The sequence below is a fragment of the Lissotriton vulgaris genome, chromosome 7, assembly GCF_964263255.1.
Source record: "Lissotriton vulgaris chromosome 7, aLisVul1.2, whole genome shotgun sequence".
Lineage (NCBI taxonomy): Eukaryota > Metazoa > Chordata > Amphibia > Caudata > Salamandridae > Lissotriton > Lissotriton vulgaris.
The window spans coordinates 316244381-316267152 of NC_141695.1; the positions used below are offsets into that span (position 1 = coordinate 316244381).

Here is a 22772-nt window from a genome sequence, read left to right on the forward strand (position 1 = left end):
TCATGGCACTGAGAGGGGGTTCACTTACCTGTCGTCAGTCTATGAGTCATTCTCCAGATTGGACTACCTCTTTGTCCCTAGAGGGGTGGCTTTACGGGTGGTGTCTGCAGGCATTCTTCCGAGGGGGGCTGTCCGACCATTCCCCGATCTATGTGGTGCTGCAACTGGATGGGAGGCGGTCGCCATTCCGTTGGCGCCTCTCGGTGTGGCACCTATCGAATTAAGGATATGATAATAGCATGCGGGTTGCGATTGTGGACTTCCTAGCCACGAACGTGGGCTCTGTGTCTGGTGCGGCAACGGTTTGGGAAACGATGAAGCCCACCCTCCGGGGTGTTGATATAGCCTGGTTTGATGCAGCTTGCCGGCAGAGTAGAGAGGAACTGGTCCATGCAGAAGCGGAGATTAAAAGACTGGATCGCCAGAGTAGGGAGGCAGATGGGGGTGGGGGGTGCGACGCCTGCTTCAAACGCAGCAGTCCTACGCCACCATCCTCTTGGAAGAAGCGAAGCAAGCTTGGCTGGCCACATGCAGCAGAATCTGCCAATGGGGAGATAAATCTGGTAAAATGCTACATAGGCTATGTCAGGGTACTCTTAGCCCCCAGGCCCTCCCGGGAGTGCATGATGTGAGTGGAGCGCCGCTAGTGCACCCTCAGGCTATAGCAGACAGCTTCGCCGATTATTATGCGGCCCTCTATGCCCTTCAGGAATGCCTTGCGAGGAATGGGTTGAGAGGTTCATTGCGGACCTTCCGCCAAAGGCGGTTTCTGACGAGACGCATCGGCAACTGGACCTCCCCCTTTCGGAAGAGGAACTGGGCGGTGCTCTGGGGGAGCTCAATACAGGTAGGGCACCTTGCCCCAACGGCTTCCCCTGCAAATTTTTTAGGAGATATTTTCTTCAGCTAGCCCCCCACTACCGAGTGGTGGTGGAAGAATCCAGGGAGGTGGGCCGGCTTCCCCCAGATTGGAGGCATGCGGAGGTGGTTGTGTTTCAGAAGCCGGGCAGGCCTCCGGAGCAAGACGATTCGTACCGCTCAATCTCCCTTTTGAATGTGGAGGCCAAAGTGCTGGCCAAGGCCCTGGCAAATCGCCTCTTGCCTCATATATCGGCCTTAGTACACACGGATCAGGCGGGCTTTATGCCCCAGCGGGGGACAGGGCATAATAATTGGAGGGCTCACGTGGCGTTGGCGGCGGCCCGGAGATTTGGGGTCCCAGCTGCCTTCCTATTGGCGGACATGGATCGGGCATTCGACTCCCTCAGCTCGGTCTACTTATTCGCCCTGCTGCGTAGACTTAATTTCGGCCCCCGATTTTTGTCCTATATCTTCCTTCTGTATACTGACCTGACTGCATCGGTAAGAGTGGCTGGGGCCGTGTCATCTACTTTTTCGGTGCGGCGCGGAACTAGGCAGGGCTGCCCCCTGTCGCCATACTTATTCGCCCTAGCGATGGAGCCATTGGCGGCCTGGGTGCGTATAGACGCGCAACTAAAGGGGCTGGACTGGGCACCCGGTGTCTCAGACAGGATTGTGTTGTACGCCGACGATGTCCTCTTCTTCTTGACCGAGCTGGTCAGATCGGGACCTAGGATCCTGGAGATCATGCGTATCTTCGGGAAGTCCTCTGGGCTTTACATGAACCCCTGGAAGTCTGCTCTGTGGGTCCTGGGGGACTCTGGGATGGTGGGATCCTGGGCCTCTGCGTTGCAGTTGGCCGACGGAGGCCTTAAGTATTTGGGTGTGTTCCTGACGGACAGGCCGGAGGTGGCATGGGAGAGGAACCTGGCACCGGTTTGGGACCGCGCTCGTGTGGACATGAAGCTCTGGTCGCGCATGCACCTCACAATCTATGGCCGGTCGGCAATTTTTAAAATGGTCACGCTCCCCCGGTTGTTATACCAGCTGCAGAACCACACATTTCCGATAGCGCCCAAATGGTTTCAGCAGGTGAACTTGGCACTGGGGCAGTTCCTTTGGGGGGGGTGGAGTGGTGCGAGTGGCAATACGCAAATGCTTTCTCTCTACCTATTGTGGAGGGCTGGCGAGCTCCGATGTCCTTTCTTACTATCATGCCTCCCACCTTCTTGTGCTGAATGAATGGTGGTATGGGGACAGAGGGGACCCGGTATACGCGCTGGAGCGCTACCTGATGGATCCACATGCACTACACACCGCTCTCTACTCGGCACCGCTGCAGAAGGCTCTGCCGCCAGCTACGCGGCTGGTCTTTCGCATCTGGAGACAGTCTCTGAAGCGCATAGGGTGGTGGAATACTCTGACGGGGGAGACCCCGCTGTGGCACAATAGGCACCTCCCAGGGCTAGCGACCCTGCAGGGCTTTAGGGGATGAGATGCCATTGGGGTTTCGACCCTGGGAGATGTGGTGAGGCATGGGTCCCTTAAGTACTTTATGGAGCTTCAGAGGGAGTTTGGCATGCCTAGAACTCAGTTCTTTTGCTAGTTACAGCTCCGACATGCGTTGACCCCCAGTCTGGAGGGTATTGCCACACTGCCGGAGTTTAGCCGTTAGACACCAAGGTCTTTATGGGAGATCTGGAGACCAAAAAGATTTCAAAGATCTATCAATCACTAGTTACACACAGTGCTCCGACCTTAGAGGGGTTGCGAGGGACGTGGGAGGAGGATGTGGGTACATTGGAGGAGGACTGGAGGGAGGCCCTGGCTGCTCCGCAGGGGGCGGCAATAGCCATGCGTCTCCGGCTCATCCAGTTTAAATATCTACATCGGGTCTACTTCACGAGGGTCCGGCTGTGGCGGGCGGGGATGGTGGCCTCCCCGGAATGCCTACGGTGTGGTCGGCAGGAATGCACGTTCCTGCACACGGTGTGGTCATGCTCCACCTTAGACCGTTTTTGACGGGGGTGTTCTCGTGCCTATCGGGGTTCCTTGGGTGGCCGCTCTGGCGTACTCCACAGCATGCTCTCTTACATGTCATGGTGGGGGTCGGGGGCAATGCATATAAACGTCACTTGTTGCTCCTGGGGCTTACCTTGGCAAAGCGCGATATTGCTAGGAGATGGAGGGATGCCCAGCCTCCGCCGCTCTCGGTCTGGAAAAAAGGCTTTGACTTTAATATGGGGCTGGAACAACCCATTTTCCTGGCCCGTGGCTGCCCACGCAAACACTATAAGATATGGAAGAGGTGGGCTGATTATAGAGGATTGTGGTTGGATTCCCCGGCTGCGCATGCTGACCTCCTTGGGGGTTGATTTGGGGGTCCTGGGTATGGGGGTATGGAAAGGACGGGTGTGGAAGGAGGGGGGTGGATGGGGTCCATGGTGGGGGGCGGTTTCGTGGACCGACTTCTGTGCACATTTATTACATTTGCCTTCTGATCCTAAGGGCCATATGTATGAACACATATTCCCATAGACACAGAATGGATAAAACCCTTTGATACATCTGGCCCTTAGTGATTCTGTGACTCGAACTCAGTGAACTGTTGCGCATTCTGGGGTGGGGGGGGGGGGGGAGGATTTATGTTTGTTAAGGGCTCATTAGATTCAGCTCCCTGGTAATCTGGACTATGTCTTCCAATGCTCGGTGCCCTTCTGTGCTCTTTAAAGGGCTGCGGCAGGGGTCTCTGGGACTGGGACGCAGAGCCATGCCACTATGGAGTGCTCCCCTACAGGAGTTCCGTTTGAGGGATGTTTGTTTTATTGAGGAGCAAATACGACGGGCAATACGGGAGGGTTACGGTTTTGACCACGGATGTGGTGCAATGCTGTAGATGATACCAGAGGGGTCAGGCTGAGGCCAATGATGTACTATGCTGTACTTTCTGTGTTACCGAGCCTTAGGGGGGGGGGGGGTTCTTGGTTTTCTATGCATTTTGTATGTTTTGTATTCTCTGAAAATGATAGCATGACCACCTATGGGTACAGTACTCTTCGTATGGACAAAGGTTTTACATGCGCCACAAGCTATTCTACTGGCGGTCATGGGCAGTTATATCCTTGTAATGTTTCCCTACAGGGGCGCGATTCGGTAAGATGTGGAAATGTGTGGCGCGCTGCCCATTATTGTACTGTTTTATGCTTATTCAATAAAATATGTTTTAAATAATCAGAGCACAAAGTGTGCATGAAAACGTCCGCATTCGTCCTAATAACACGATTATCGGAGCTCTGTCTTTCAAGATTTTCTTTTTATCATTCCCTCCACTGTTGCAACCACAGCTTGGCTGTCTGTGCAAGGAATTTATTTTAATCCACTCCAGAATATCACGCTTAACCACAAGTCGCTTTCAACCCTTGGCCTAGTTCTGAATTAAATCACTGGATTTTATAGTTGATTCAAAACAACTCTTGTCTCTGGTTTGTTTTCTCGCCTTAACTAGACTTTGCAAAATTAGCTTTTTTGCCACGCATCTTTCACACTTATCCTCATTGAAATAGTCAACGACTCTGAATTGTCCAGTATCTTTTATATAATGGTGTCTTATTTACCACTGAAGAACGGTGAGGACTGCGCACATTTTGTAGAGTAGTGTATATATTAACCAACATGGCCCTTCAGTCATATCCTCTGAAAGAGAACACGCTCAGAGAAGCCCATGAAAGTCTCATACGTGTTTAATCGCAAAATGTATTGCAAGCAGTAAAATTGTCTACATGCGAATTTGAAATGCAACAGGCCGACGCCTCTTTGTCTAAACCCCTAGAGCGCAGAATGGTAAATTTGCTTTATTTTTTCACTTTTTTAATACTTTGCTCATGGGAAGATAGTGGAAGTCTTTAAAAAGAAGAGACAGTGGTGTACATACATTACAAAGCTGACTTCACTGAATCCGAGGGTTCTCGCTTGTCTATGCCACATTTAAACGACGCTGCTTTTACTTGAACAGCAGGCTAAATGTGCCATTTACGATCCTGAAATATAAAATGGCAGTATGTTTAAAATGTGTGTTAATGCACTGTAATGTAAAGGTTTCGGTAGTACTTTAGGCAGGTATAAAAATAAACATATGGTATTACAAGCAGATATAAATGCGTTTTCAAATCTCACCCTAAACATACAATTTCTATGGTCGGATTATGGGTAACATCTTTGACTTCAAGTTGTGTATGTTCCACAAACATGAATTCAGATAAAGAGAGAGTCCTCATCCTTACGTCACTGGTTAAGGATGTGCTTGCAGTGACATTTTATTTCGGCAGTTTTCATCCCAGCGAGCTCTCACTCCTGGTCTAAAATGTTCATAGTAGCTCTAACCGTCCACTGACGATGCATCTGTGCTGTCGCAGTGTATAAATAAATACAATTGTAAATCACTTCAGTGCAACTTTGGTCTCTTGTAACCATGCATAGGGATTTCAGAGTACCCAATAGCAAATTTTGCATAAATATTAGTTGCCTCCATTACTGCTGTATGGGGCCAGACATGTCCCAAAAACAATATGGCAGTCATACATCTTAGAATGAATTAAGTTACTCTGATTTTTTCTGTGGTGATGTAGACCCTAAACGTCTCATGATCTGTAGGGCTTCTGTGGTACAGGGCTATAAAAAGCATGTGTATAGTCAAATGCTGGTACAGAGAAGAAGCTAGCACACCCTCACTTTGTTCTGTTAGTGGTTTTGGTGCCTAATATTGGAGCAGTAATCTTACTGCCTGAACCAGCATCCCCCCTGGCCCCAAACCTAAGCAGGAACTTGTCTCTCAGAACTGCTGGGAGAGGGCAGTTGAACAGGTACCTAGTTTCATACAAACTTTGTATGCCATTTTAAATTGTTTTTGCTGTAAAATTCCATTCATGATTTAGTACGCTAATGACCTCCTTCATTCCTTTTGGAAGTTTCTCCATTTGTGTTCTGGGTTGCACAAGGTTTATGTTTGTAATTCAGCTAGTGTTTATTCCCTCTCACCCATTTCACCAGCAGAGTAGGTATTCTTTATTTTCCCAGTCGTAGGGAATGGACTCTCTCTGGCCTCCAGGGACTACATACATTCTTTTGAACATTGCTATAAACAAAAGGGCACCATATGAAATAAATGGAGAAACCCACACCCTCATTCTTCAGTGTGTTGCCAACATGCTTTATGCTCCTGTCATGCTGGTGTGTCACTAATATGTTGCATCATTGTGCTTACTTGAAATACAGGAAGTAGGAATCATGGTGACACATGACCAGTCATGGCAGTGGGAGCCAATCCCTTCAAGTGTCTCTTTTCCCTGCTGCCCACAGATATTGTTCACTCAGTGGTTGCGGCATTCATGAAGATATGCCATTGGTGGGTCAGATTCTGCTCTAGTCTGACAAGGAGGGTCTGTGCAGTCGAGGCCACCCTGAAGTGCAGTCTGATGTTGACCTGGCCTTGATGCATGCGCGGGCATAGAGTGGGGTGGCAGGAAGGAGCATGGAGGAAGGTGCAATGATACATAGGGGAATTGGGCAAAGAAGAGAGGGGGATCGTGCGAACGAGTAAAAGGGGGCCGGAGCAGGGAGGAAAAGGAGGTGCACCAAGGCAACATCATCATGCAACTAAGATTAATGCAGCTGAACATTTGCTTCAGAACTAGTGAGCAAAAGGCCAAGTTGATAACACACCATAGTGATAGGACGCGGGGTGTTTTGGTGAAAAGAGAAGTACAGACACATGCTGATGAGAAGGGTGACGATTTCTGGGGTGGCATTTTAATGCAGATTCAAGCTGTGACTTGTATGTGTGGTGGAAAGGACTAAATGTTGGTTTTGTGTTGGTCCTCGAGAGGCAGAATAGAATGGAAGATTACTGTATGTAGCACATTATTAATGTGAGCTTGTGGGTGAAGTATCATTTCTGTAGATAGTTAATAGGATTGGTGTCAGGTCCTGTGGCTGTGCTTACCTGTAAAGTGATAAATGTCCTGACAGCCTTTTCTTTGCCTCTGTGGGTGTCCATATCCTTACATCAATCCCTTGCGAACTTTACAAACGTTTTAGGCACTTATAGCCCTTAGTTGTGGCTCTAGTGCTCCTGTGATACTGTATGAAACATATTAAATCAATAATGTAAAATATGATGTGGTAGAAAAATATCTGCTACTTACCTGTAAAATGTATTTCCAGCGTTCACCATAGCGTGGCAAGGAACTCTCCAGTTCTTGATTGATTCTAATAAATTGTTGGACCTTTCATGTGACTCAGGTGTGCACGTGCCATGAAAGAACAAAAACGTGGGCCCTGATCCACTATTTCCAATTGCAAACCAGCCAGATTGTAGACCGACTGGTTGGCGAATGGGAACGCAATCTGCAATATGACTTCTCTAGTAGTAGTTGGCATTCCAAAGTGCCTATTCGCAGGGCAAACAACGTGGCCACCCCGCCCACTATGACAAACCATTATGGAGAACCAGTTACTGCTCTCTTCTCAGAGGCCCTTAGACAATTTAATACCAGATTAATTTGTTATCAATAATGAAACACAGTGTGGCTCACTGGTTAGAGGCGGCAGACCCGAGAGCAGAGGACGGCCCGGGACCAGGGTTCGAATCCCGGCGCGGCAGGTTTCTGGACCAGGGTCAGCGGACTCGATAATTCTCTTGCCTCGGTGCCCACTCTGATCAGCGATCACACTCGGCAACTCTGGGCATTAGCTTGCCTCATCTTCACTAACGGCCCCACCAGACCGCTGGGGATGCCTGGTCTCACCCTGGAGATACCCATTAAGGGACCATCTCTCAGGGAAGCCAGGAAGGGTTTTGCAGCGGTCGAAGCGCCTTGGGACCCTCCGGGTAAGTAGTGCGCTATATAAATGTCTATACATTTACATATGCCCAAATTTTAAGTGACTACTTTATCGAATGTATGAAGGAGATCAGAGCTCGGGGTCCTCAGCGGTCTGATTGTTATGTTACCTTACACTACATTACGTTATGTGTATTTGTATAGTGCACAATTCGCCCCGAAGGGTATCCTGGCGCTGCTTGTAATCCTCCTCCTCCTATAGATGCCATTGATAATGTCATCCACCTTTTACCTCCCAGATCTTCAGTTTCTTTTAGTAGTTGGCGTGCTAGCCTTTGCATATAAACTATTTATTTATTATTTTAATAATTTATAAAGCACTGCCTACTGAAGAGACAATGGAGCCACGTACGAACAATTGTAAAATGCTACAAACCAGAAGAAATAGAAGTGCAACGCAAAAAATCATAGCTGTCTGCAGGAATGGAAGTAAACAACATTTTTTCAGACATTTAAAACCATGCAGGAATCAGAAAAATAACTTGCAATGTATTCAATAGATTTTAGAGATACTGTCTTGTTGTGCAAAGGTAACGAGCTAAGAGAAAAGCGAATAGGTGTGATGTAATCGAATTTGGAGATGATAGGAATTGGGCGCTTTTAAATGCGACAGATGATGTAGAAACGTTCGAAAGGATGACATTAGCCACACCCAGTCTTGCAAAAAGAAATGTCTGGATGGTGGAGTGAAAAGTCAGAGGGAGGTAGCAAACGCTTGATTTGCTCTAGAAGTGAGAGCTGAAATGGAAATGCAGAACCAGTGTGATGATCTGTAGTGTAAGGGTCAGAGGAAAGTCAAGAGTGAAATCCAGAGACTTAACAGAAGAATATGGAGTTATAGTGATTTATTTTATTTATTTGCTTGTATAGAGCAGGACTCGACCCCCTTAGGGGTATCTCCGCGCTTGGTTCGCCATGTGCGTCTAAAACAGAGCTTTAGGGGTGTGGTAAAGGTTTATGCTGTCAGAAACAGATGTGTTTTTAATGTCTTCCTGAAGATAAGATGATCCGAGTTTTGTCTCAGATTGAGGGGAAGTTTGTTCCAGAGGTTAGGGCCTATGTACGAAAGTGCTCGGCCACCTTGCCTTGCTCTTCTGATAGATGGAATTTTTAACAGAAATTGATTGCTAGAGCACAGAGAGCGCTCAGGTTTGTATAGCTTAAATTCTTCAGTCAGGTATTGGGGCCCTAAGCCAAAAAGGCTTTTGTGTATAGTGCAACAAATCTTGAACTTTATCCGCTGACGAATAGGCAGCCAGTGAAGTTTCTCCAGAAGAGGACGGGAGGGTGTTCTGGGCGGGACATTTAGGACCAGTGTAGCTGCAGTGTTTTGAGCCACTTGTAGTCTGCTAAGCACGTCTTCATTAGCAGATATAAAAAGACTGTTACAGTAATCCAGCCTGCTGACTACAAGGGCCTGGACAAGGGTCTTTCTATGGACGTCCGGCAGGAATGGAAACACACGTCTCAGAAGTCCGAGTATCCGAAAGCAAGAACCAGTCACCAGGTTCGCATGTTCTTTTAGTAGCAATCCCTGGTCCATTCGTACGCCCAAGTTCTTCATTGTCTGTTTGGGAATAGGGACGGGTCCCAAATCCAAAGGCCACCAGTCCGGTGACCATAGGAGGGGGGCCTCTCCAAAAAGCATGACCTCGGTATTGCCCACATTGCAATGTAGGCAGTTGGAGGCCATCCAGCTGGATACCGCTCTCATACCCTCAGCAAAAGAATGTTTAGTTGCTGGAGTGAGAGTCTGGAGTGGAAACAGGAGCTGAGTGTCGTCGGCTTACGACACTGGCGTAAATCCATATGTTCTCACAATGTCGGCAAGGGGGCCACATACACATTAAATAATGTGGGGCTTAGACATGAGCCCTGTGGAACCCCCTTAGTGAGCTCCCTAGATGTAGAACGATAAGAGCCCAAACTGACGCTTTGTGAGCGGCCAGAGAGAAAACTCTCAAGCCAGGACAGCGCCAATCCTCCTATCCCCACCTTCTGGTGATACTAAAGGTAACAAGGGACAAGAACCATAAAGAAACTAAAGAGGCCTCAGTGGAGGAGGAGAAAGGAGGAAAGTCATCTGTAGAGGACTTGAACTTCCAAAGGTGAGCAAACACCCACCCGATTACTACCAGCGAGGGAATAAAAACTCTAAAATGGGAAACCTTCTGGTGAGGATGGACTAAAAAGTGAGTAAATGGGAGGGAAACATCCTTTTCCAGTGTGAGGTTGGAGGTTTCTTCCTTTCATCTTGTGGTCCATATAGTCCAACATGGCTAGCGAGCTAGATAGATTTCAAGGTCATATCAAGAGATATTAGGTCCAGGAAGGTATATAAAAGTAAACTGCCACTTCCCCTGACCTTTGGGGTCTGGCGTTGGTGACACATATGACGAATAATCGTTTGGGGTTGTGGTTGTGAATGCATAACACTGCGCCTACGACCAAGTTAAATCTGCTTGTTATTTTGGGCAGATGTCTGCAGTGTTATATAATAACGGATTGGATGTCTGGACATACAGAAAACTTGATGCATACTTTCGAGACCCAATGAGTAAAATTCGAAAAATCTTTGTGACCATGTTGAGCCCAGTTATATAAGAATGTTCAATAAAGAACTATTGGGGGAAATGTCAAAGAAAACTGGTAGAAAACAAGCTAAAAAAATAAGTTTTTTTGTAATGAAACCATAAATAGAAGTGTTCTTAAACAAAACTGAAATTGGGACTTCCATCAGAGGAATGTTCATAATACATGGCCCAACAACAAGCCCTGACAGCTCCACTGTGGGACATTAAGTTCACTAGGGCGCCTCCATGATCACATACGCAGCTTCATGTTGCGGTGACAATAAAGGCTCGCTGGTTTTTAAAAGATTAGGGTCAGTTGCTGCTTCCATGTCCAGTCTCAATGCATTTTGTCTACTGCAGTTATCTATTTACGAACTCTAAAGCCCGTGCCTAGACATACGTGTGGCCAGCATAAGTGTGGCTATGACATGGATTTGGTCGAAGGGCCTTCGTGGTTCCATTTTTTGTCATTCATCAGGCATTTGTCATCACAAGATTCCTAACACCGTTCCACATAGACCATGGATTATCGGCCATGCACGCAATTTCAGATTTATTGCGTTCCAAGTTCATCTCAGGACTGATCATATATAGGGGAATATCTTATTTCTAGATTGTTGGTTCTTTGATGTTTCCTGGCTTCTTTTGTATGATTTTACTATACAGATATATCAGCAGGCATGGAGATGCCTTCTGGTGGTTGATGCTTGATGCAAGGTTGTCAGATTGCTGCAGTATTCCTTAGATTGTATAGATGCGGAGCTAGGACAATAGCACATTTGTTCGGGCAGAATTTGTTTGTCATGCTTTTGCATTTCAAATGTTAATTCCTGCTTAATGGAATCCTTCCAACCTTGTCTGGATAGGGTACCTGAAGAAAAAGTTCAGCATCCACCTTTTGCGTCCCCATTCAAGAGGAAATGCCAATTTAGCCCATGTTAGTACCAGAAATATGACGTATAGGCTCTGTGGGAGCTCATCTGCTTGGCATGTATCTGGTTCTTTAGTCTCCTTCTGTTCAGGGCTGGGCTGGACATGTCAGACATGGTTCAATCCGCTAAGAAGCTGGAGGTATGGAAGCTGCTTTCTTAAGTCCTGTGGCGGCTGCTATGGAACCTGACTGACAGTTCAGGCACTGCTGTCCAGGGACTAGTTAAGGCGTACAGTGGTTCAGTTCTTACTATATGTCCACCGTAGACATTCTGGTACCTCTATCTTGAAATCTATTGGTCACTACAGAGACTTTACACCCACGGAAGTCCAAGGTGACACCAGTAGCTGCTGGCAACTGGTCTGGATAAAGATACGTTAGACTTCAACTATAAACGGCAATTGCTACGGACCTGTTAGGGCTAGAACTGTGATTCATAAGAATCCAGAATCAGGGCGCCCTTCTTCTGCCAGTAGTTTCAAACCCAATGCCAGGGGTTCGGATCCTGGTTGTCTCCTAGTTCCACGCTTCTCGATTTGTGGATGTGATGGAACACCTCCCCGACCCAGAGGCCTTTTTTGTGCTGCCCCGGGCAGCGGCACTGGCATGAAAACGATGTTCTTCTGCAGTCCCTTTCCATTAACCTGTCCTAAAATTGGGCCTTTTTGATCTTCCTGGCAATCAGGCCACTCCTGGCAGAAGGTGCCCAGGTCTTAGTGGGACGAGCATATTGCCAAAAAAGCTACGGACGTCTGGATACTGGAATAGGCTGAATTGAAGGACTGGGAGGAAGAGAGCGTGTTGTATGTGTCCGAAGAGTAGTTATTGTGAAGACAAGAAAGATATGCTGTTGTAATGCACTATGCCATTCCATCTGTGATATAACTACATGCCTGTCACATTCCCATATCATGCTATCATTCAAGTCAATTATTCTGTGTTTATCCAAACCTGATGAATAAAGGTTTAAAAAAAAAGCCTTAGGCACAGTCAGGAGGGAGACTGGCAGCCTATCAGGGGGTCCATTCCTGGACTAGTGTCTTCTTTTGTTCACTGCTGTGCAAGCTTCGTTGGCATCAGGATGACAGCAGTGTCCAAACCACTGACTTAGGGGCCCAGCACTTGTGACCTTCTGGTGGTTTAGGTGGGCGACCAGATTTATCTTCCAGATAATGGTGTCCCTGCTGGTACTGTTCTCCTCATGGAACCCATCTAACCTGCATATAGTGCAGTGATACTCAAAGTATGGCCCGGGGAAGCTTGAGCCCTTCTGGCCTTCACATACAGCCCCCCTGGTCAACATCAGCCCTCGGCCGCTGTTTGCTTCACTCAGCAGTAACATTCAGAAAGATGTTAGATAAAGGGGCAATTATTTATTTACAGATGAACTGAAGTTAACTCCTTTGCTGCGGCGGCTATTCCGCCGCAGCGCTAGTGGGGAGGGGGGCCGCGCGGCGCTCCCATACTCGTGACGGGATCGCTCCGTCACGAGCTTCGGGCGCGCTGTGCTTGTGACGGAGCGGTTCCGTCACGGCCCCGCCCGCTCAACAGAACGCGCAGGCACTAAATTAGCGCTGCGCAGGCGCGCCGAGCAGGCCGTGACGGAACCGCTCCGTCACCAGCACAGCGCGACCGAGGCTAGTGACGGAGCGGTTCCGTCACCAGCGTGGAAGGGGTTGAAGAAAGGAAGTAACTAAGGTGTCCTGCACCACTCAACTCTAGGAACACCTTAATTTCTAAAGACTTCTTGCAACAAACGTGTAAATATGAAAGTTTATTCAAAAAGTTTATTTCATTAACATGCAAACGCATTTTACTTTAGTACATCAGATCACACCAGTGCATTGAGAAATATTGTTTTAAAGTGATAGTTTTCTAACATGAAATTAGCAACTTTCATACCCCCAAACCCAACACAACGGCAGTAGTGAACTAAGCCAATTTAGTTGTCATGCGCACCCTCTGGGTGGCCTGGGTTGATATTATACATGGACAACACTATAGTTTATTAAATGGAACACAAGAAGGTTTTGTGCGGCGCACATCCTGAACGAATGTATTTCCAGGTCCTCTTATATGTGATAATGAAGAAAAAGGAGTTAAAGTAAAAAATAAAAATAAAAAAAATGCCTAGGATCACACAATTTGGTGAAGTGGGAAAGCTGGAATTGAGCCCAGATTTTCTGGCTTCACCATGTGCTGTTCAGCCACTAGAAGTACATGCTTCGCTTCCCCTACCGCCCACCTTACAGCTGGTCCTTAACCCCAGACCATCATCCTGCTGCCATCAGTGTGGCCTTCGATCACACCACGGACCATCATTTTTAGCCCCTTGGAAAATGTTAGCGAGTCCTCTTGATGAAGTGCATGTTTTAATCAATCACAGAAAGCGGGTGCCACTGTTGACAAAAAATGATGAAATCCGGTACAGAGCTCTTCGCATAGATGCCAGTGCTCTCGAGCACAGTGTACACATGAAAGCCACCATCTGTGCTCCAGAAGGAAACCCAGTAACCACATTTAGAGACAGACACGGTACAAGCACAGGTTTCGTACACAAGAAAACGACCAGTGAAAGAATGCAATTACACAACCGTGGTCAGACATCCATTTGTAGGTCAGGCGGAGTAGGGGGTGCCTGGAGGACAAGGGTGAATAGAGAAGAACTTTGTATGTCGTGTGTATTCACCGGTATGTATCCGTAGCGCGTGCTGCGGACAGGTGAGATATCTTTACTCTGCAGGTGATAACTATCTCCAGTCTCTCCTTTAAGAGATGCCGCTACATCAGGGGCGTAGTCACGACTGGTGCAGCAGGTGCAGTGCACCGGGGCCCAGAGCCCTGAGGGGCACACGGAATCATGATACCTGCTGTATTTTACTACCCCCACAGCAGTCAAAGGGGACATTGTGTTTGCTTGCACCAGGGCCCATGGCATCTGTGCTATGTTACTGAGCTGCATGTGGCCCATGAAAGCGTGTGAAATGGTTTAATGCTTCATGCTCTCTGTTTTGGTTCATGTCTCTCACTGTCCTGATGTCTCTTGTTTATCTAGTTCCACTGCTGCGGGGTCAGGGGTTACGCAGATTGGGGAGATGACACTGGTAAAACCACCGTGCCCAAGTCGTGCTGCATGGAACTCACCGAAACGTGCACGACAGACACTGAAGCCTGGTGGAAGAGAGTGAGTATGACGGGTTGCACCCTGGCAGTCACTGAGTACACTGTTACGAACTGCACTACTCACTGTAACACAGCATCGACTGCCCCAAGCAGCACTGGATTTGAGGTCATTCTAACCATCACCCACAGTAGTGACTGGGGGTTACAGCACTGAAAGTTATATATAAAGCTGGCAGTCACTCACTGCACTTACCGTCACTCTTCACTGCACTGACTGCTGCACCTAGTGCTGAAAGGTATCCATAACGAAGACGGCCATGCCCTGCACTTACCGTCACTCTTCACTGCACTGACCACTGCACCTAGTGCTGAAAGGTATACATAATGAAGACAGGCATGCACTGCACTTACCGTCACTCTTCACTGCACTGACTGCTGCACCTAGTGCTGAAAGGTATACGTAACGAAGACAGTCGTGCACTGCACTTACAGTCACTCTTCACTGCACTGACTGCTGCACCTAGTGCTGAAAGGTATACATAACGAAGACGGCCATGCACTGCACTTACCGTCACTCTTCACTGCACTGACTGCTGCACCTAGTGCTGAAAGGTATACATAATGGAGACAGGCATGCACTGCACTTACCGTCACTCTTCACTGCACTAACTGCTGCACCTAGTGCTGAAAGGTATACATAACGAAGACAGTCATGCACTGCACTTACCGTCACTCTTCACTGCACTGACTGCTGCACCTAGTGCTGAAAGGTATACATAACGAAGACGGCCATGCACTGCACTTACCGTCACTCTTCACTGCACTGACTGCTTCACTAGTGCTGAAAGGTATACATAACGAAGACAGTGATGCACTGCACTTACCGTCACTCTTCACTGCACTGACTGCTGCACCTAGTGCTGAAAGGTATACATAACGAAGACGGCCATGCACTGCACTTACCGTCACTCTTCACTGCACTGACTGCTGCACCTAGTGCTGAAAGGTATACATAACGAAGACAGCCATGCACTGCACTTACCGTCACTCTTCACTGCACTGACTGCTGCACCTAGTGCTGAAAGGTATACATAACGAAGACGGCCATGCACTGCACCTGCCGTCACTCTTCACTGCACTGACTGCTGCACCTAGTGCTGAAAGGTATACATAAAGAAGACGGTCATGCACTGCACTTACCGTCACTCTTCACTGCACTGACTGCTGCACCTAGTGCTGAAAGGTATACATAATGAAGACAGGCATGCACTGCACTTACCGTCACTCTTCACTGCACTAACTGCTGCACCTAGTGCTGAAAGGTATACATAACGAAGACAGTCATGCACAGCACTTACCGTCACTCTTCACTGCACTGACTGCTGCACCTAGTGCTGAAAGGTATACATAACGAAGACGGCCATGCACTGCACTTACCGTCACTCTTCACTGCACTGACTGCTTCACCTAGTGCTGAAAGGTATACATAACGAAGACAGTGATGCACTGCACTTACCGTCACTCTTCACTGCACTAACTGCTGCACCTAGTGCTGAAAGGTATACATAACGAAGACGGCCATGCACTGCACTTACCGTCACTCTTCACTGCACTGACTGTTGCACCTAGTGCTGAAAGGTATACATAACGAAGACAGCCATGCACTGCACTTACCGTCACTCTTCACTGCACTGACTGCTGCACCTAGTGCTGAAAGGTATACATAACGAAGACGGCCATGCACTGCACCTGCCGTCACTCTTCACTGCACTGACTGCTGCACCTAGTGCTGAAAGGTATACATAAAGAAGACGGTCATGCACTGCACTTACCGTCACTCTTCACTGCACTGACTGCTGCACCTAGTGCTGAAAGGTATACATAACAAAGGCAGTCATGCACTGCACTTACCATCACTCTACACTGCACTGACTGCTGCACCTAGTGCTGAAAGGTATACATAACGAAGACAGTCATGCACTGCACTTACCGTCACTCTACACTGCACTGACTGTTGCACCTAGTGCTGAAAGGTATACATAACGTAGACAGTCATGCACTGCACTTACCGTCACTCTTCACTGCACTGACTGCTGCAGCTAGTGCTGAAAGGTATACATAGCGAAGGCAGTCATGCACTGCACTTACCATCACTCTACACTGCACTGACTGCTGCAGCTAGTGCTGAAAGGTATACATAGCGAAGGCAGTCATGCACTGCACTTACCATCAATCTACACTGCACTGACTGCTGCAGCTAGTGCTGAAAGGTATACATAACGAAGGCAGTCATGCACTGCACTTACCATCTCTCTACACTGCACTGACTGTTGCCTACTGAAAGATATGCACAAAGCTGACAGTCACTCACTGCACTTACCATCCCTCTTCACTGCACTGACTGCTGCACCTAGAACTGAAATAAACAAATAAAGAGTACTGAAAGATGTACACAAAGCTGATGCACTTAGCGTCACCCATCACTGTGCTGACTGTTGTGCACATCACTGGCCATTATCTTATATTGAGCTGACACATATTGCACTGGCTGTTACACACTGAACTCGTTTTTGCACACTGAACTTACTCATGCACTGAACTGATTTACACACAGCTGTATGACTTGCGTTGTTCTGACAGTTGCAACCTGCACTGAAAGACACACTTATTACTGTCACCCCTACCACGGGCTGTCACACACTGCAGTGATTGTCACTACACTGTGACATACTCTGACTGACAAACACTGCACTGCCGTTAATTTACATCCTGTGCCATACTGTGCACTGACCTTTGCACATTTGAGTGTTGCATGTGGCACACACAGGTGTGACTCTTGCACACTGCTGTAACTGCTGCATACTTCTTACATCGCACACTGCCCTGTCAACCATTTTACTAACTTTTGCGTGTGAGTGTGACCCACAGAGTTTTGCCTCTTGCCCACTGCTGGAAATGCACACTAAAACATCAATTGCTGCCCTGACTCTGACCTCATTTACTGACTGTTACATATGGCTCACACAGGTGTGATTCTTGCACACTGCTGTAATTGCTGTGTACTGCAAACATCACGTACTGCAATGACTTACCTACTTGACTGACTGTTGCATATGGGTATCAAACAGGGGGAATAGGGGTGGACGATTTTTAATGGGGTCCAATGTACTCGTCCTAGGAAGCAGCAAACAATGAGTATTGTACAGAGTTCCCCAATTGGAGCTAGAAAATTAGCTCAGCCTATCTTCTCTCTCACTCAGTTAAAACGTGGGGGTTAAGTGCATGGTGTAGACCCTTTTCAGAATGTAAGGATACCTCACACAGGCTACCGGCAGGACCACAACTGTTGTCCCAGCCGATGACCGTCCAGCGTCATCATCGGTATCCTGCTCCTACGGCAGGCTGGCGGTGCAATGCCCGTCGGGCAGCAAGGGAAGCTCCTTGATAATGGAGCACAATAGTAACATTCGATGTCACAAGACACACACTAAGCTCTATAAACATTGCAAGGACAACAATCACTCTCCAGAAAACATCCGATGGACTGTCATTGAGTCTTTACCAAATCTCAACCAACAAGCCCTCTTCAGACATGAACAGAGATGGATACATCGACTACAGTGCGATGAATTGGGATTAAACGATGGGGTGCCCTGGACGACACTCGCCAGATAGTTATTATTCTGGACTTGTTGTCCACTCCCAAGTGCTTTTACATGCCTCACTAGACATCTCAGCACCATTCCAAGATGGCCCCCGCATTATAGTGCTCGGGCCGCGCTGTCTCTAGCTAACCCCTCTTTGCTTTCTACCCCCGCGTGCCGTAACCTAGCAACTTGAGGGACACACCCCTCGGTGCGCGCTCAACTCTTCCTTATCTAGACCGGACAGTGCCTAACTACCGTGCCGGCTGTCCAGTCATCTAAGTTCCTGTGGGAGGGGTAGGTGCAGAGATGCCTGCCACCAGCGACTTTTGAGGTAAGGTGTTGAGCTGAGCCCTGATACACCGCTTGCAATCTGCCTATACACGCAGCAAGCCTACTCCCTGACGCGAGCTACCGGATGGCTTGTTTTTCCCTAATGATTTCGCGGGATGCCTTACTCTCCCCGTAGGAACTCCTCACTCGCTGCTGGCCCCACCTGGACAGCTCGTGAGGCCTTCAGGAGGAATTACAACGGGTAAGTGCACCATTGATCTGTAGATTGTCCTTGCTCACGCGCACCCGTTGAGCAGGGCACGTTTACTTGTTTCCTCGCTGGTATACACGATCACCCCGCCAGCGCTGAATTAACTTTGAAACAGAGTGTCAAATCACATCTAATGGTTTTACCTGTGCGGCTTTTCATCATTTGTGGCTTAAAACTTTAGTCTACAATTGTATACATAATATTTTAAATACTGGCGCCACACGCCGCTTGACTATGCTAGGGTGTATCACTACCACTGGTCTTGAAGTGTGATGACCCACCCCACCAAGCATGTTGCATAGCCGAGAGAACGGCGCCTTCACTTAGATGCATGCTATAGCGAATCAGCATGGCAGCACAATGCAGTGCGGGTCGCTCACGCGCACTGTATTCGTTGAATTTTTAATCCCTTCTCTCTCACAGTACCACTTGACTCTGTCATTATTTAGACAGATTGTTACCCACTGGGCACGTGTTTTCTGACACTTTGAACATAGGCACGAATATGATGTATTCCGGTCACAATAACTTTGACATCATTTTTGTCTGCTTATTTCTCTTCAGTTCCCAGGAGGTCCCTCGTAAGGAACCATTTCTGAGCGACACTATACAGGTCGTATACCGGTGTCCTCTTAATTTGGAGGATCCAAGCAATTATATGAGCACGAAGGTCCTGACGAATCGCCCTTAGGGCGAGAAACATGTCGACCGCTTTCACAACAAGGGTTGAATAAGGGTTGGTTTCATTGTTCACCACTCCTTAATACCCCTTTATTTTTTAACAAAGCAGTGAGCCTGACTATTAAAATAATCTCCAATAGGACTCTACTGACTTTTTTTAAACACACCACCACGCTCACTATTGCACTCTTTTAGGCCCCTCACACACACACACCCGTTGGCTCGGAATAGAAGATCTCCGCCAAAGTGCAGCTTCCCTTGCTGCCCGACGGGCATTGCACCGCCAGCCTGCCGTAGGAGCAGGATACCGATGATGACGCTGGACGGTCATCGGCTGGGACAACAGTTGTGGTCCTGCCGGTAGCCTGTGTGAGGTATCCTTACATTCTGAAAAGGCTCTACACCATGCACTTAACCCCCACGTTTTAACTGAGTGAGAGAGAAGATAGGCTGAGCTAATTTTCTAGCTCCCATTGGGGAACTCGGTACAATACTCATTGTTTGCTGACTGTTGCATATGACACACAGTTGTGACCCTTGCACTCTGCTGTAACTGCTGTGTACTGCAAACATAACACTGCCCTGACTATCACCTATGTCACTGACTGTTGCATGTGACACAGTGTTGGGAGCCTTGCATACTGCTGTAACTGCTGTGTACTGCAAACATCACATGCTGCCCTGTCACCCACTTCACGGACTGTTTCATGTGACACACAGAGTTGTGACTATTACACACTGCTGTGTACTGCAAACAGCATACACTGCCCTGACTGTCACCCACTTCACTGTCTGTTGCATGTGGCACACACAGTTGTGACTCTTGCACACTGCTGTAACTGCTGTGTACTGCAAACATAACACACTGCCCTGACTATCACCTATGCCACTGACTGTTGCATGTGACACAGAGTTGGGAGCCTTGCACACTGCTGTAACTGCTGTGTACTGCAAACATCACATGCTGCCCTGTCACCCACTTCACGGACTGTTTCATGTGACACACAGAGTTCTGACTATTACACACTGCTGTGTACTGCAAACATCACACACTGCCCTCATTATCACCCACATTACTGATTGTTGCATGTGGCACACACAGTTGTGACTCTTGCACACTGCTGTAAGTGTTGTGTACTACAAACATCTCACACTGCCCTGACTATCACCTATGTCACTGAACGTTGCATGTGACACACAGAGTTGTGACTCTAGCACACTGCTGTATGCTGCAAATAGCACACGCTGCTCTGACTTGCAAACTGCTCTGACTGTCATGTGCACCACCGTAGGACACTGGCTGTGCACACTGCTGGGGTTGTTACTTCACAGGGTGAGGTATGGCTATGGGGAATGTTTCCTCACATACACCGCAGTGGATGAGGTGGTTGGATATGGCCTCCTCACAGGAGTAGGAGGGGTTGGGGTGATTAGATAGGTGGGGGGGGTTCTTTAGAAATGAGGAGCTGTGGTGGTTGCCTCCTCATAGGGATAAGGGGGGTGGGGTGGTTGGAGATGAGGGTCCTGGGGGGTTGCCTCATTGCAGGGCTAATGGGGGCAGGGGGTCCTATGAGTAACACTTCTCATTTCCTCCCCAGGGATGTTACGCAACTGTGCAGGAGTACGTCAACGAGAACATCTCCTTCGTTTGGATCTTTGCTGTCTGCATCATTATCATACAGGTTAGACCCCCACAACCACAGTTTAGGGGGCAGACGGGCTGAGGAGGCTATGGTGGCTAGGAGGACCATGTTCTCCAGAACCTAAATCTTCCCTGTAAGATTCTGCCCAGTGATAACAGGGGTGTGTGGGTGTTTGATTCTATCCTCTTTTGACAGGTGAGCTGCTCATCTAGTGGTCCATGTGCGATGTTTGTATGGAAGTGTTTGTGTGATTTTCCCTCGCACTGATAGGCATGTGTGATGTGTCTTTAGTGTGGCAGGTGTGTCTGTTGGTGATTCTGACTGAAGATTTTTTTTTACATAAAACACAAAAGGTGATGGGGGATTTTGCAGGAAGTCACTGTCTAAACATTGCCAATCACTCAGGATAGCATTCCAACCCATCATTCTTTTGCCCATCATGCCACCTCAGTTTGGATCCAGCCATATGCAAATTAGTTTTGACCCTGCTCCAAGAGGAACAGTTTAGCTCAGGTCCTCTCTGAACTGGTACACAAGCAACCTAAGGCCGGATTTACCCTCATTGGAACTCATCAGTCAAGGGTAGGTTGGTTTCAGTGGCACAGTGAGCACAGGACCTGCGTCTAGGCATACCCTTGGTTCTCACCGAGGTACATCAAACAAAATTGCACTGGCCTTGGGTTGCTTGTGTTTCGATTCAGAGAGGACCTGACATGGCATTGTGGGCAAAAGAACGATCAGTTGGAATGCTACCTGAGCAATTGCCATGGTTTAGACAAACTGCAAGCATCGTCCCATTAACCTTTGTGTGTTTGATGTGAAGGCTTTTACTTCATGTCCCTGTGCAGTATCCTCTGCGGCTGTAGTTTTCCACTAGTGTGGTGTTGGGGGCCTCCAGTACTGTTGCACAGCAATGTTAAGAAATCAAAATCATTCCCTTTGGTGACTTGAATCTCTACTTGCAGCAAAGTATAGAAGTGAAAAGACAATGTTGAGCTAGTCTCATAACTTCATAGATCAGGGCTTTCAATTATCGGTAGGTAAAAAAAGAACAGAAAAAAACAGTTGGTGCTAACACCTTCCTTGGTTATGAGAAGACCCCAAAGGCAGTACACTGTAATATTTTTATTGTTTAGCTCTATCCAAGCATTAATACTTAATAAGTGCAGAACCCGCCTTTAAGAGCTCACACTTACCCAGGTTGATTAGTTACCAAAGCTTCTTCATCGAGTAGTTTGCAAGCTACTGGTAGTTTCCCATAAGTAGCTTTCTTATGTGCAGCCCAGCCTACTAGATCAGAAGATTATGCTGGGTTGAATTAATATATGTGTAGCATATTTTAAAATTGTCTACTTGAGACATAAATGTGTATGGTATGTATGACGGTACGACGAGTACCGTCACAACGCGCGCTTTTACAACGCGTCTTTACCAACGCAAGTCGTTACAACAACTTGCGTTGGGGGGCGCTGATAGTGAATAGTATAATTTACTTTTCTAACACCAGTCCCCGTGGATACTAGGGAAGGTGTTGGAATAGTAAATATACTATTCTTTATCCTCTAGCGCCCTCCAGCGCAAGTCGTGGTTACGACTTGCGTTGTAACGGACGCGTTGTAAAAGTACTGCGGAGTAAAATCCGCGTCGAAAAGGATGTTCCCCGCGCGTATGTGTTCATAATTCATAAGCTGATGCTTGGAGAAAAATTGTTGAATTTCCAAATTATATTTAAAACTAAAAGTTCGGTGTATCGGGGGGAGGAGCCAAGATGGCGATCGGAGCAGACCTGTAGGCTCCCGGCTCCGCCAGCCTTTCTCCGCCGCACCGATATCCTGGCATATATCCTGGTGAAATTTATTACCGGATTGCGTGC

The 22772-nt window shown here is 47.8% G+C and overlaps 1 protein-coding gene across 1 annotated transcript in view; it reads left to right on the forward strand.

Annotated features, from left to right (window-relative positions):
* LOC147701465 (tetraspanin-4-like) overlaps positions 1 to 22772 on the forward strand; it is a 139384-nt gene that overhangs the window by 103022 nt on the left and 13590 nt on the right. The window contains exons 6-7 of the mRNA XM_086930142.1: positions 14320 to 14448; positions 20855 to 20938. Of these exons, the coding sequence (XP_086786268.1) occupies positions 14320 to 14448; positions 20855 to 20938 (213 nt within the window). The remainder of the gene's footprint in view (positions 1 to 14319; positions 14449 to 20854; positions 20939 to 22772) is intronic.